General features: G+C 44.4%; 1 protein-coding gene across 1 annotated transcript in view; it reads right to left on the bottom strand.

The window, feature by feature from the left end:
• Positions 1-14,219, bottom strand: part of tbl2 (transducin beta like 2) — a 29,685-nt gene that overhangs the window by 11,204 nt on the left and 4,262 nt on the right. Inside the window, exons 2-4 of the mRNA XM_083650038.1 lie at positions 11,527-11,648; positions 6,603-6,787; positions 5,584-5,735 (exon numbers count right to left, since the gene is read on the bottom strand). Coding sequence (XP_083506164.1) covers positions 5,584-5,735; positions 6,603-6,787; positions 11,527-11,648 — 459 coding nt within the window. The remainder of the gene's footprint in view (positions 1-5,583; positions 5,736-6,602; positions 6,788-11,526; positions 11,649-14,219) is intronic.

Raw genomic sequence — 14,219 nt, 5'->3', positions numbered from 1 at the left:
CACAGCCTCACGCACCCAGCGTCTATTTTCGGAGTGCTTTTTGTGCGCCGCCTCCCAGGCAGCGCGACAAGGAAATGCCAACCCGGACTGCAGGGAAAGGTTTGGCACTTCGGCGTCGGGTGTAGAGCTGCAACTATCGATTCTTTTAGTAATCGAGTATTCTACCGAATAATCCATCGATTAATCGAGTAATCGGATAAGAACCCTTTTTTGTGTTTTCAAAGGCTTATCGTAACTATACACCAAAAAATAAGATAAATCTCTTCAAATAAACAACTACATTAGTTTCTTTCTTAGAAAAAACAACATTTTTATTTTTAAATTGCATAGAACTGGCAGTGTCATCTTTTCAACCTGACGTTTGAGTTCTTCCAGTGTACAGCAACCGTTAAATAATATGAATGAATGGCTTACTAGCTAGTTTACATCGTTCATTTACCTTACAGCTGCATGAGGCAACTTCACACATTGCTGCTTCCAAATGGCAGCGGGAGATAACTGAAACATTTGAACTTTAAGACCCAGAAATCCTGTAATGTGATGTCAGTAAACTGTGCACAAGCACGCTGGTCGCTGTATGATAGCTTCACAACAAAGGAAAATGGAAGAGTACACACATTAGTGGTTTATATTGGAACACTTTCAAACTTGCATGCAAAAAGGGGGAAACCACAACCAAGTTAAATTGTAGAAAACTGTATTTATTAACTCAAGGTAATTGCACATATTTACTGCTTTAGTTTTAACATGAACCCAACCAGTGCTTTTTTTTCTTTTTTCTGTCATTATTGAGCGAGGTGACGTAATCTGGGCCTTGCCTTGCTAAGCAGTGCCTAAAAAATAAAATAAATAAAAATAAATGTCTCTACACATACTGGTGTGTATTAAACTAGTGTCTTCTTCAGCTCAAGTCCAAGTCAAGTCCCAAGACTTTGAGGGCTGATTTTTTTATATATAAAATATTGAAAAAAAAAAAAAATCCAAGTCCCTCACAACACTCTCTCTCCTTCACTGCCTACTTCATTTAGCCCTTCACCACTTCACTTCCTCTCTCCTTCACTGCCTACTTCCTTTAACCCTTCACCACTTCACTTCCTCTCTCCTTCACTGCCTACTTCCTTTAGCCCTTCACCACTTCACTTCCTCTCTCCTTCACTGCCTACTTCCTTTAGCCCTTCACCACTTCACTTCCTCTCTCCTTCACTGCCTACTTCCTTTAACCCTTCACCACTTCACTTCCTCTCTCCTTCACTGCCTACTTCCTTTAGCCCTTCACCACTTCACTTCCTCTCTCCTTCACTGCCTACTTCCTTTAACCCTTCACCACTTCACTTCCTCTCTCCTTCACTGCCTACTTCCTTTAACCCTTCACCACTTCACTTCCTCTCTCCTTCACTGCCTACATAACCTCTTCAATCCACTCTGCAATATGTGCACCCGTGTGTCTCTCTTCAAGGGGCATGGTTGTAAGGCAGTGGGACTCCATTTCCCAATCCTCTCTCAGAAAGTGACACGTCACCCCCATATAGGCCTCTGTCGCTACACTTGTCCAAATGTCAGTAGTGAGTGCCATCATGTTTGGCGTCTTAAGCCTCTCGATCAACTTGCCTTTGACCTCCTCATACTTTTTTCTCCATCTTATTCGTGAAGAAGGTCCTTGAGGGAAGTGTGTAGTTCGGGTTGAAACTCGAAATCATCTTTCTGAATCCTTTATCTTCCACCATGGACAGAGGGCGCATGTCTGTCACTATCATATTCAAAATGCTATTGCTGAACTCAGCTGCTTGTTCACTTGAACATGATGGACCCGTCCTTATAAAGCTGTCCATTGTACGCTGTGATCCGCTGAAAAAGAGGTGAAATTATAATTAATATTGATATTTATTAGGTAAGTTCATAACAAAACTGGAGAATGCGCATTTACACACCCTAGACCTGTTGCCTATTATTGACACAAATATCAGAATAGCAAGATAACAGGTCAGGTGGTGTAATAATTGGAGCCTAAAATGCACCAATTAAATAGTTGTTTGCAATCATCATGAGAAGAGTCGACCGGTCTAGGGTGTGTAAATGTACATTCTCCACACACACACTCTTTCTCTCTCACACACACACACTCACTCTCTCTCACACACCAACAGGCTAGTGTGATCACACACACACACACACACACACACACACACACACACACACACACACACACAACGCTGTTAAATTAGCCGCTAACGTTAGGTTAACGTTAGGTTGAGCTTTGTATTTCTCACAGAAAACGGCAAGCCACATCACAAAAATGCAGCGTGAATGCAGTTACTAATAGTCATATTGGCAACGTGGCAAGCCAGCAGCACAACTACTACTAGTCTTAATATCAAGTAGCAATCATTAGCATACATTTACATTAGCGTTGTGTATAGTTAACGTTACGTTACCTTGCTCCGCTCGACGTAGATGCGTTGGTGGATGCGTAGACTGGATGTTTACGGTTCAGGTGCTGAAGCATTGACGAGGTACTGTTGTGATATGAAAGTATCGTTACAGTACTTGCACACCACTGAGTTCGTGTCCTTTTTCAGCGTGAAATGATCCCACACTTTAGACAGTTTCGGTCGCTTTTTCGGCCCTGGTTCTTCCCTTCCCGGCTCCTCCTGTCTGCTTTCTCCGTCGCCTCTTTCCATTTTGCGGGGTCCGCTCGCTAGTCGCTATAGCTGCTCTCTGGTCTGTCTGTGTCCTCACGTGTTTACACAGGAAGAGCGCTGTGCCACACCAGTAAGCGTCCGTGAGAAACAGTCTCTCTAAATGCCGTGTCGAGGCGAATCATTTTGGCCTCGATCAATTTAATTATTCGAGTTATTCGAGGTACTCGACACACAACGCTGTTAAATTAGCCGCTAACGTTAGGTTAACGTTAGGCTGATCGCTGTGCACTTTACGGATCGCTGTGCACTTTACGGATCGCTGTGCACTTTACGGATCGCTGTGCACTTACCGATCGCTGTGCACTTTATCGATCGCTGTGCACTTTACCGATTGCTGTGCACTTTAATGCTACCTTGCACATTATCGGTCATTGTGTGCCACAAACAAGGTCCTTGATGTTTATTTAGCCTTTTATTTATTTTTAACTATAGGCATGTAACATAACATGCTACTTGTGTTGTTTCTTGTCAATGTTCTTTTCAGGCTGTATTCCGGACATTTCTCTAATCTGGAGAGCACTGTCGCCACCTGATGAGTCCGTAAAATAGGTTATACAGCTTCAATAGCTACAATATTTGTACAGGACATACATAAGGCTTTGATCCACGTCCCACCGTCAAAAAAAACAATTGACGACAGCTATCGTCTTTGGCACTCTACGTTACTAATTACTTTGACGACAGCCGTCGTCATTGGCACTCAATGAGTTAAACAACTAATAAATAAACCCACTCGGATAACAAGTTCTTCACAGACCACAATCGATTTAGTTTTAGTGTCTGATAAGTCTAAAATCTCAAATAGTGAGGTAATAGAGTCTATTACCTCACTATTTGATATTTAGAGACTATGGGCTAAGCGACCACTCAATTACATTCTGCACTCGCAAGGTTCAGAGGTCAGTCCTTGGGTATCACAACACTACCAAGATAAGGTCCCTGAAGAACTACAATAGTGAAGTGCTAAAAGGTAGGCTACTGTGCATGGACTGGTCACCTGTTTTTAGTTGTGTGTATGTGGATAAAGCTTGGTAGCATTTTAAATCCTTGTTTCTAGCAGCCATAAACTAAATTGCACCAGAAAAAACTATAAGATGTAAAGTCAGATCGGAGCCTTGGATGAACTCAGAAATCCTCAAAGCTATCAAGGTCAGAAATGACACATTCACCATTTTTTGTAGAAACAGGAATGAGCAAGTCTATAATGATTTAAAAAAACTCAGAAATGAGGTAACTAGTCTGATAAAGAAAGCCAAGGCTGAGTATTTCAATGATAAAATTACAGAAAATAAGTCAAATCCACAACAGCTGCGGAAGTGCCTGAAACAGACAGGATATAGAAACAGGCTTATAACAAAAGCAAAAAACATGAGTCTAGACATAGGAGAACAGTAACAGGTCATTTTAATGTAGCAAATGGTCTAGATACGTTTTTCAATACTATAGCAAACACACTAGTTAATGATCTGCCCACTCCAACAGACACGTATGGTGAAAGTCATGTGGAGAGTTTTTATCAACAAAAAGGTGTCCAGGCAGACACGTTTTTGTTTTCAAGTGTGTCTGAGGAAACTGTTTAAAAAAAGCTCAAGGCCCTCAACCTACTAAGGCAACAGGACAGGATAGATTCCTGCAGGGTGCAGCCGAGGCTCTAGCTCCCTGCTTAACCTTCATAATAAACATGTCCATCAGCCAAGGACATTTTCCAAATGATCTTAAGGTAGCTAGAGTTATTCCTCTCTATAAAAAAGGAAATAAACCTGACTCTAAACCTGTCTCTACAATGCCCATGCCTAAACCTGACCCTAAACCTGTCTCTGCAATGCCCACCCCTAAACCAGCTCTGTACCTGTCTCTGCAATGCCCACTCCTAAACCAGCTCTGTACCTGTCTCTGCAATGCCCACTCCTAAACCAGCTCTGTACCTGTCTCTGCTATGCCCACTCCTAAACCAGCTCTGTACCTGTCTCTGCAATGCCCACTCCTAAACCAGCTCTGTACTTGTCTCTGCTATGCCCACTCCTAAACCAGCTCTGTACCTGTCTCGGCTATGCCCACTCCTACTAAACCAGCTCTGTACCTGTCTCTGCTATGCCCACTCCTAAACCAGCTCTGTACCTGTCTCTGCTATGCCCACTCCTACTAAACCAGCTCTGTACCTGTCTCTGCTATGCCCACTACTAAACCAGCTCTGTACCTGTCTCTGCTATGCCCACTCCTAAACCAGCTCTGTACCTGTCTCTGCAATGCCCACTCCTAAACCAGCTCTGTACCTGTCTCTGCAATGCCCACTCCTAAACCAGCTCTGTACCTGTCTCTGCAATGCCCACTCCTAAACCAGCTCTGTACCTGTCTCTGCAATGCCCACTCCTAAACCAGCTCTGTACCTGTCTCTGCAATGCCCACTCCTAAACCAGCTCTGTACCTGTCTCTGCAATGCCCACTCCTAAACCAGCTCTGTACCTGTCTCTGCTATGCCCACTCCTACTAAACCAGCTCTGTACCTGTCTCTGCTATGCCCACTACTAAACCAGCTCTGTACCTGTCTCTGCTATGCCCACTCCTAAACCAGCTCTGTACCTGTCTCTGCAATGCCCACTCCTAAACCAGCTCTGTACCTGTCTCTGCAATGCCCACTCCTAAACCAGCTCTGTACCTGTCTCTGCAATGCCCACTCCTAAACCAGCTCTGTACCTGTCTCTGCAATGCCCACTCCTAAACCAGCTCTGTACCTGTCTCTGCAATGCCCACTCCTAAACCAGCTCTGTACCTGTCTCTGCAATGCCCACTCCTAAACCAGCTCTGTACCTGTCTCTGCTATGCCCACTCCTAAACCAGCTCTGTACCTGTCTCTGCTATGCCCACTCCTAAACCAGCTCTGTACCTGTCTCTGCAATGCCGATGTTGAGGATGGCGGCCTTGTGTTTCTGCGGGAAGTCCTCAGGAGCAGCTTTGAAGGTCAAAGAGCCATCCTCCTTCTTGATCATTTTGAAGATTCGAATGGTGTCTCCGTTGGCCAGCCAGGTAATAAAGGCCCTGCATTAACAATGTCAAAGTCAATGAAGGAGGTGGTGGCATGAGAATTATAAATCAATAAATCAATAAATCAAGAGTTTTTCTATGCAGACAAAAGGCTTACTTCTCTCAAATTTTGTTCATGAATTGGTTTAAATTCGTGTTAGTGAGCACTTCGCCTTAGCCAAAATAATCCATCCATCCAGCCAACAAGTGTGGTATACGAAGATCCTTATTAAACAGCATGATTTGATGATTGCAAAAAAAAAGAAAATCATATGGGGATCCTATATGAATGGCGACTCGCTGTTTCCAGAGAGCCGATTGGTCAGAAGGTGGGTCTTCATGGGTTTTTATCTTATCCTCTGAACTTAACCTGCTCCAGACCAGGTTAGCCGTGCAGCATAAGTTGCCATGGAAATCTATCTCTGATTTGACGAGAGTTGGTGACACTGACCCGAAATGAGGAAATGGGATCCCTGTAAAGACTGCTGTAAATAGCCCGGGGGAGATTGGCAGTCTGATGTTTCTTTAGGGATCATATAATCACGATATGGGTCAAAAACGGGAATAAAACTGTCTATTTACATGGAGGAACAGCACGCTGCCATGTGGCCCCGACGGAGCTCAATTCTAGGACTGGCTTGGACACTATTGATCTCCAAACAACACGTAGGAGGCACAAAAACGCTGCGGAGAACACTGGGTGAGTCGTCAGGTAATAATTAATGTGAGGAGAGGGCTCCAGGTAAAAAAAAAACGAAATTCTCCTTTAAACCTGAAGTTACCTCGCTAAGCCACTAATCTTGTTTCGTGGTATAGGCCTCTGGAGTCAGGGCTGAAGCGGACCAGTGTAAATGTGTGTGCATGTGAGAGAGAGACAGAGACCTGGAGTCAGGGCTGAAGCGGACCAGTGTAGCGTGGTCCAATTCCACATTGGCCCTCAGGCTCTTGTGTTCTCGGTCCAGGAAGTCCTTGGTGCTCCAGATGCGGACGGTGCGGTCATCAGCGCAGGATGCCAGGTATTTCCCATTACTGCTGAAGTCCAGACATGTCACGTTCCCACTGTGGCTCTGCAAACACATAAACACAACACAGGCTCACACAAACACACAACACAGGCTCACACAAACACAACACAGGCTCACACAAACACAACACAGGCTCACACAAACACAACACAGGCTCACACAAACACACAACACAGGCTCACACAAACACAACACAGGCTCACACAAACAAACAACACAGGCTCACATAAACACACAACACAGGCTCACACAAACACAACACAGGCTCACACAAACACAACACAGGCTCACACAAACACACAACACAGGCTCACACAAACACACAACACAGGCTCACACAAACACAACACAGGCTCACACAAACAAACAACACAGGCTCACACAAACACAACACAGGCTCACACAAACACAACACAGGCTCACACAAACACAACACGGCTCACACAAACACAACACAGGCTCACACAAATAGGGGTGGGAATCACCAGATGCCCACGATACTGCGATATTTTCGATATTGCGATATATCGATATTGCGATATATTGAATATTGCGATATTTCGATATATTGCGATTTCTTACTTTTTCAACTGCAAATGATGTCCCCAAAGGAAAACTTTGTCAACATCTGGTTTATATAAGAACAATTTTTCAGTCTGTACATCTGACTTCAACCATTTTATTGCAGCAACATTGTCAAGCCTGTGTTGCGTTAAGTGTGTGTTTGTGAACACAGACACACACACTTAACGTAGCAGGCTGGCATCTTTAGTTAAATAATAATAATAATTAGCCGCCGTCAGCCTCAGTTCAGACTAGATATGCTTTTATGCCATCCTAATCCGCGTGTATGCATGAGCCAACCGCCCGCCATAAATCCACGCAAATTATTTCATACTATTTATAGATCCGCGCACGCCGTGCACCCGACATTTCACAACACTATAAAAGGAGCGAACTTACGGCTTCTGCTGCCGTTGGTGCGATCGCTGCAGTCCAGGACTCCAAATAAACGTCCATGTTGTTTGTGTGAGTCTGTGTTGTGTTGTGTTTGTGTGAGCCTGTGTTGTGTTTGTGTGAGCCTGTGTTGTGTTTGTGGGAGCCTGTGTTGTTTGTTTGTGTGAGCCTGTGTTGTGTTTGTGTGAGCCTGTGTTGTTTGTTTGTGTGAGCCTGTGTTGTGTTTGTGTGAGCCTGTGTTGTGTTTGTGTGAGCCTGTGTTGTTTGTTTGTGTGAGCCTGTGTTGTGTTTGTGTGAGCCTGTGTTGTTTGTTTGTGTGAGCCTGTGTTGTGTTTGTGTGAGCCTGTGTTGTGTTTGTGTGAGCCTCTGTTGTTGTGTTTGTGTGAGCCTGTGTTGTGTTTGTGTGAGCCTGTGTTGTTTGTTTGTGTGAGCCTGTGTTGTGTTTGTGTGAGCCTGTGTTGTGTTTGTGTGAGCCTGTGTTGTGTTTGTGTGAGCCTGTGTTGTTTGTTTGTGTGAGCCTGTGTTGTGTTTGTGTGAGCCTGTGTTGTTTGTTTGTGTGAGCCTGTGTTGTGTTTGTGTGAGCCTGTGTTGTGTTTGTGTGAGCCTGTGTTGTTTGTTTGTGTGAGCCTGTGTTGTTTGTTTGTGTGAGCCTGTGTTGTGTTTGTGTGAGCCTGTGTTGTTTGTTTGTGTGAGCCTGTGTTGTTTGTTTGTGTGAGCCTGTGTTGTGTTTGTGTGAGCCTGTGTTGTGTTTGTGTGAGCCTGTGTTGTTTGTTTGTGTGAGCCTGTGTTGTGTTTGTGTGAGCCTGTGTTGTTTGTTTGTGTGAGCCTGTGTTGTGTTTGTGTGAGCCTGTGTTGTGTTTGTGTGAGCCTGTGTTGTTTGTTTGTGTGAGCCTGTGTTGTTTGTTTGTGTGAGCCTGTGTTGTTTGTTTGTGTGAGCCTGTGTTGTGTTTGTGTGAGCCTGTGTTGTGTTTGTGTGAGCCTGTGTTGTTTGTTTGTGTGAGCCTGTGTTGTGTTTGTGTGAGCCTGTGTTGTGTTTGTGTGAGCCTGTGTTGTTTGTTTGTGTGAGCCTGTGTTGTGTTTGTGTGAGCCTCTGTTGTTGTGTTTGTGTGTAGGGGTGGGGGTGGGGGAAAAAATCGATACACCACAGTATCGCGACATTTTGCCTGACGATATTGTATCGATATTTGGACGCCAAGTATCGATATTGAAAAAAAAAAAAAAAAAAAAAAAAAAATCTTTTTTTGCAGGCCATGCCAGGCTACCGGGCTACTATAAACTTTAGTTCCAAGGCCAGCAGTAAACAAACGGTAGCATATTTTCATTTTGTTTTAACAGTAACAGTTTTGTCATAACAGTCATTTACAAATTCCCCAGTTACTGAATGGGCTGCACAAAATGTTTTGTTTAAGTGAAGTGAAGTTGCAAAAACTACATAAGTACAGTAGTCCACACACACATCCAGTTAAGGTGGACTGTAAGTAGACTGTAACAAACAGTTCAGTTTGTCAGGTGCATGCAACTATGACATGACTTTATGAAAGTTGTTGGTCTTTCGCGCTGGCGCACAACGGTGGGCGATTCCAAAAATAGACTGTGTGCAACACACTTTGAAACACCAGCAGAAAGCCCAGAATGGCACGCAGCTTCATCCCACCACACAACCGAAAACCCAGAAACGAACGAGCCCCATCCAGACTCGCCCGACGAGCGGCCGCCAGCAGCCAGGCAGCACAGACAGGCAGATGAGACTCGCCTGTGACAAACGCTGCAAAGCCACCAGAGACACAGCCACGGAGGGAGGAGTTTGAAGGAGAGGGGGGTGGGGGTGCTGTTATGGAGGAAATTACTGTTCAGAACTATATTGTTTAGATGTCTGATGTCTCACTGATGCCAAAAATAAATGGTTAAAGTGACTGTTCTGCCTGTTCTATCGAATCACGCACAGACGCACGCACACACACACACACACACACACACACACACACACACACACACACAGACACACACAAGTATACACACTTGCCCAAGGGCACCCGTAATCACAGGCACGTGAGGTGGTTCTAAAAATCCATTTATCTCAAAACTCTCTGAAAATCTCTGAAACCATGCTGTATTCAACTGCTAATGCCTACATAACAGAACATGATAAAAACTAACTCTTTTAGACAGAGAAAGCACACATTCTATTAGTTCTTTTGAGATATTTTGTGTTCACAAAGTCCTAGCAGAAAAGAATCCTCTGCTCTTGAAAGATGAGCCAGAATCCTCAAAAAAAACCTTGGCAGAAGCTACCTACTGATTGGAAAAAACTGTTGGCAGTGAATGTGTTAACTCATTGAGTGCCAATGACGACAATGGTCGTCAATTCAAATAGTAACGTAGAGTGCCAATGACGACGATTGTCGTCAATTGCGTTTTTTGATGGTGGGACGTGGATCAAAGCCTGATACATCTCCTGTAAAAATTTGGGGCATGTTGAATGTGTATAACCTATTTTACGGACCCATTAGGTGGCGACAGTGCTCTCCAGATTAGAGAAAGGTGAGGAAAAACAGCAGAAGAAGCCCCGTGATGAAACGGAAACCGCATCGGTATGCATCGATATGCATGAAGCATAACGTTAGCTGTGCCTGCAGCAGCCAATCTGCTCCCACAATTGAGCCCCTCTGTGTCCGCTGCGATAGCCCCTCCACATGATTAGTTGTGGAGTTGTTATTATTCTCAACTGGAAGCGCTGGGAGCCGGTGACAAATACACGCGGAACGCTGTGAAAAAGCTGGGTTTTCAGTGCAGAGCAAACGCAGCAGAGAGCCACCAGAGCCACCAGAGACACACCCACGGAGGAGGGGTTTGCAGTTGAGTGGGGTGGGGCACGCAGGGCAGCATACAACACCGACCCAGACAGACCCAGACAGCAGGCTCGATGGACAGATTGGCAAGATAGAATATCTGATGCCCACCAGCAGTAAATCAAGACCAGCAAGAAAGTGTAGGGTCTGCGCACGCAGGGGCCAGCGCTGCTGGTTGCAGCTAAAAAATATTATTTTGCCAAACAAAATTCCTTTGTTTTCGCTGTTTTATTGAAGGAAATTATTTTTGAGGTGTCACTACATCAGAAAATATTAGCTTCAGAGTCAGTGATGTGCTTGAAATGCTTCATTTCACAAAAGGCTGATTATCTCAGCTTCTAGTTTGAAACGTCTGTTTTTGCTGAAAACAACCTATCTTCTCCGGGTGATAACTAAAGAATGGAAAATGATATCAATAAACTTTTTTTTGCTGATGATACAATAGAGTCTCATCGTTCTTTGGGCGTGTTCGGTGTTTACATATCACACAATATTCTGTGGGCCTCGAGAAATCACTGAAAACGCTAAGGGCTGGCACTGGGAGCATCCGTTTTCCAAAAGTGGCTGGCACTCAATGAGTTAAGCTTAGCCCAAAATCACAAATCAGAATGAGGGGGTCCCCGGTATATTTTCTATCTTGTAAGGGGTCCTTGGCTGAAAAACATTTGAGAACCTCTGATTTAGAGGCACCAGTATTTCATAAGCAGTTTAAAAGTTCTCTGTATGGATTTAATTTTAACGTTATACGTTATAGCCTACTTCGGCTATGGGCGGAGGGCAGATATGCGGTCGCTATGATGACCAGGTGTGGGCGGAGGCAAGTCAACTTTCTATGGAAACAGAGTCTATATCAAGTAGAGACGAGTAAGACCAGGTCGAGTAGAGCTGTACTGTGCTGTTATATGTGGTGGAAATTAGCCATAACAGGCCCTTACCGTATGTCAGTTTTATGATGCCATTTCTATTTCAGTTTACCTTCAGAGAGGCTGCCAGTAGCGGGTGGCTGAAACAATGTTGCTGAGCTTTCTCCTTACGGGCTCGCTGCTTCTCCGGCTTCAGTTTCTTGGAGATAGGAACCTTCGTCACGTTGTCTTCAGCTGCAAAAGAAAACACAGGAGCCTTTGTAACATTGTCTTCAGCTGCAAGATCAAACAAGACCACACTGACATTACGATCAAATCGTAAATTGACGATTGAAGGGAGTGATCGCCAATTGGCTTTTCTACAGCGATATTTAATATTTATATTTTATATTATAATATATATATTTATTATTTAAGGCGATTTTAACTAATTCTATATCATAAGACATTGCAGAGCTCTGTCAATCAGCGTGAGTGAAAGCTGTGCTTAGCGTTACAGCACTCGAGTTACAAAAATAATCTCTACAAGCTGCGCCCCCTACTGTACACGAGATGTTTCTGCTAGAGTTCCGTTAAAATCAGCACAAGTGAGGAGGAAAGCATCTGCTCTCTACGTCTCCCTCTGCAGTTTCCTTGCAGCACCGTCAAGTCAGCCAGAATATAAAGGTATGTCTTCCGCCGCGAGCTTTCACGTTAACCTTAATATACATTTTTAGTAATGCTTACATCACTCCATAATGTAATGGTAACACATCACCAGTATTGTTGATGTACCAGTATTGTTTTCTGGAGGTTCCTCACAGCGTTAGCACATTTCTAGTAACTGCCGAGGAAGGTTTCTGGAGAGCCAAAGACAATGGAGTACTCGCCATGTGAAATCTTATGATCAATGTCCATGTCTTTCCCAGCACAGGCAGCAGAGATGCTTCAACTGTTGTACTCGATCCTCCATTATTCATAACAGCCGACAGACAACTAGCGTTATAACTATTCCATCAACTGGCCATTTGTTTGAAAAGTAAAGCTTCTGTATTGGCTTAAAATATGTGAGATTGTAAATCCGCAATGTTTCTACAAGAACTTCTTCAAAAACTTTGTTCGGTACGTCCATCTTTTGTTTTGTTGTTCGCCGTTTTATTTTCTGATTCGTTGTGTCTACTTGTCAAGTTAACAAGCTATGTCCGCTGTTGTTTCCTGTCTAGGGCGGGCTCTAGGCCGGAAGCAGGCAGGGTGACAAAATCACTTGTGAATGGAGGCCAGGCTCTTTCTCGCCGAGAAGAGCCTGGTGACGCGAGGTTAACTGCACTGAGGGTTCCCCAACGCATCAACATTTGAATTTTTGAAGAATATTTCAAAATGGTCTCATTTTACTGGTCGGACTGGGGTCCTCTCGCCATTCCGAAGTGTCGGCATTCCGATCATTGACTCCTATGCTTTCGGAGAGGCGGCCTTTTTTATCTCCAAAAAAGGTTTCGCCATTGCGAAAGATATTACCGTAAATTCCGGACTATAAGCCGCGGCTTTTTTCCCGTTTTTTGGCCCCTGCGGCTTATATAACGGTGCGTCTTATCTATGGATTTTTTCAGAAAAAAAAAAAAAATACAAATAAAATCTCTCTTTTTTAGCACTCTTTCTAACTATAAATCCACTTCTGTTTTAATTTCCTCTCTTGCCCTCTTTTCACCACACCGCGGACACTGTGTGCACTGTAAAAATAAACAACGGTGGTGTTGTGTTATGTTGTTTTGTTGAAATGTTACGGTAATACGGTAAATGGGAGCTTCCTCAAACAGCCATCCCGACAATCCCCTCTGTGCGTGACCACTTACATATGGTAATTACGGTAAGCAAACGGCCACTCGGCCATCAACTCCCTCCCCCGACTACCAGGAGAAAATCACAAACTTCGGCGAATTCACACAAAGGAAGATCAAGGAATATTCCATCGAACCGGAGCAGATCATAAATATGGATGAAGTGCCTTTGACGTTCGACCTGCCACTCACTCGGACTGTTAACAAGAAGCGCCCTGGAGGATTCTTTCACCAAAAAAAAGCTTTGCTCGTTCTCGACAGCATGAGAACGAGCAGTAGAAGCAACACTCTCACTTACCATGGGGAAGGTACGCAGAAATTCACACGAGGCAGCTTTCAAGTTGAAAGCAGTCAATCTCGCATTAAAAGAGGGAAACAGAGCAGCCGCGCGTAACCTGGGCATCGATGAGTCAATGGTGAGGCGTTGGACGGTGCAGCAGGAGGAACTGTCTCAGCACGGAATATTATAGGAGTGTGAAAACATCCACAATCACCAACGGGTTCCAAAACGCTGGACTGCTGCGGGATGAAGAGAATGACGCCGCCACAGCTGGCGCTGAGGGCCGTCAGAGGCTTCAGAGGCTGTTCGATGCCGACAGTGATGAAGAGGAGTTCGTTGGTTTTGAGTGACAATGAAGGAGAGAGGAGAGTGGTTGACGAAGCCACCCTGAACCTGTTCGTTTCCGACACTGAAGATGAGGACTTTGGTGGTTTCAGTACGCAGGAAGAAGAGGAAGACGAGGATTAGTGACTTGACTTCTCTGGTTACAGGTTTGCTGCACATATAGCCTATTGTTGTGTGATTTTGTCTGGGGATTAGTGACCTGACTTTTGTTTTGTTTTGTTGAAATGTTAATAAATGGGAGCTTCCCCAAACAGCCATCGCTTTCCCGACATTCCTCTCTGTGCACGAACCCTTTCATATGGTAATTAAACATCAAAACACCCGCGGCTTATAGACCGGTGCGGCTTATAGAAGAAAAAAATAGTC

This window comes from Poromitra crassiceps (genome assembly GCF_964638095.1).
Source record: "Poromitra crassiceps genome assembly, chromosome: 1".
In the NCBI taxonomy this organism is placed as follows: domain Eukaryota; kingdom Metazoa; phylum Chordata; class Actinopteri; order Beryciformes; family Melamphaidae; genus Poromitra; species Poromitra crassiceps.
Note: the sequence above shows the minus strand (reverse complement) of the source record. Positions and strands in the feature narration are given on the sequence as shown.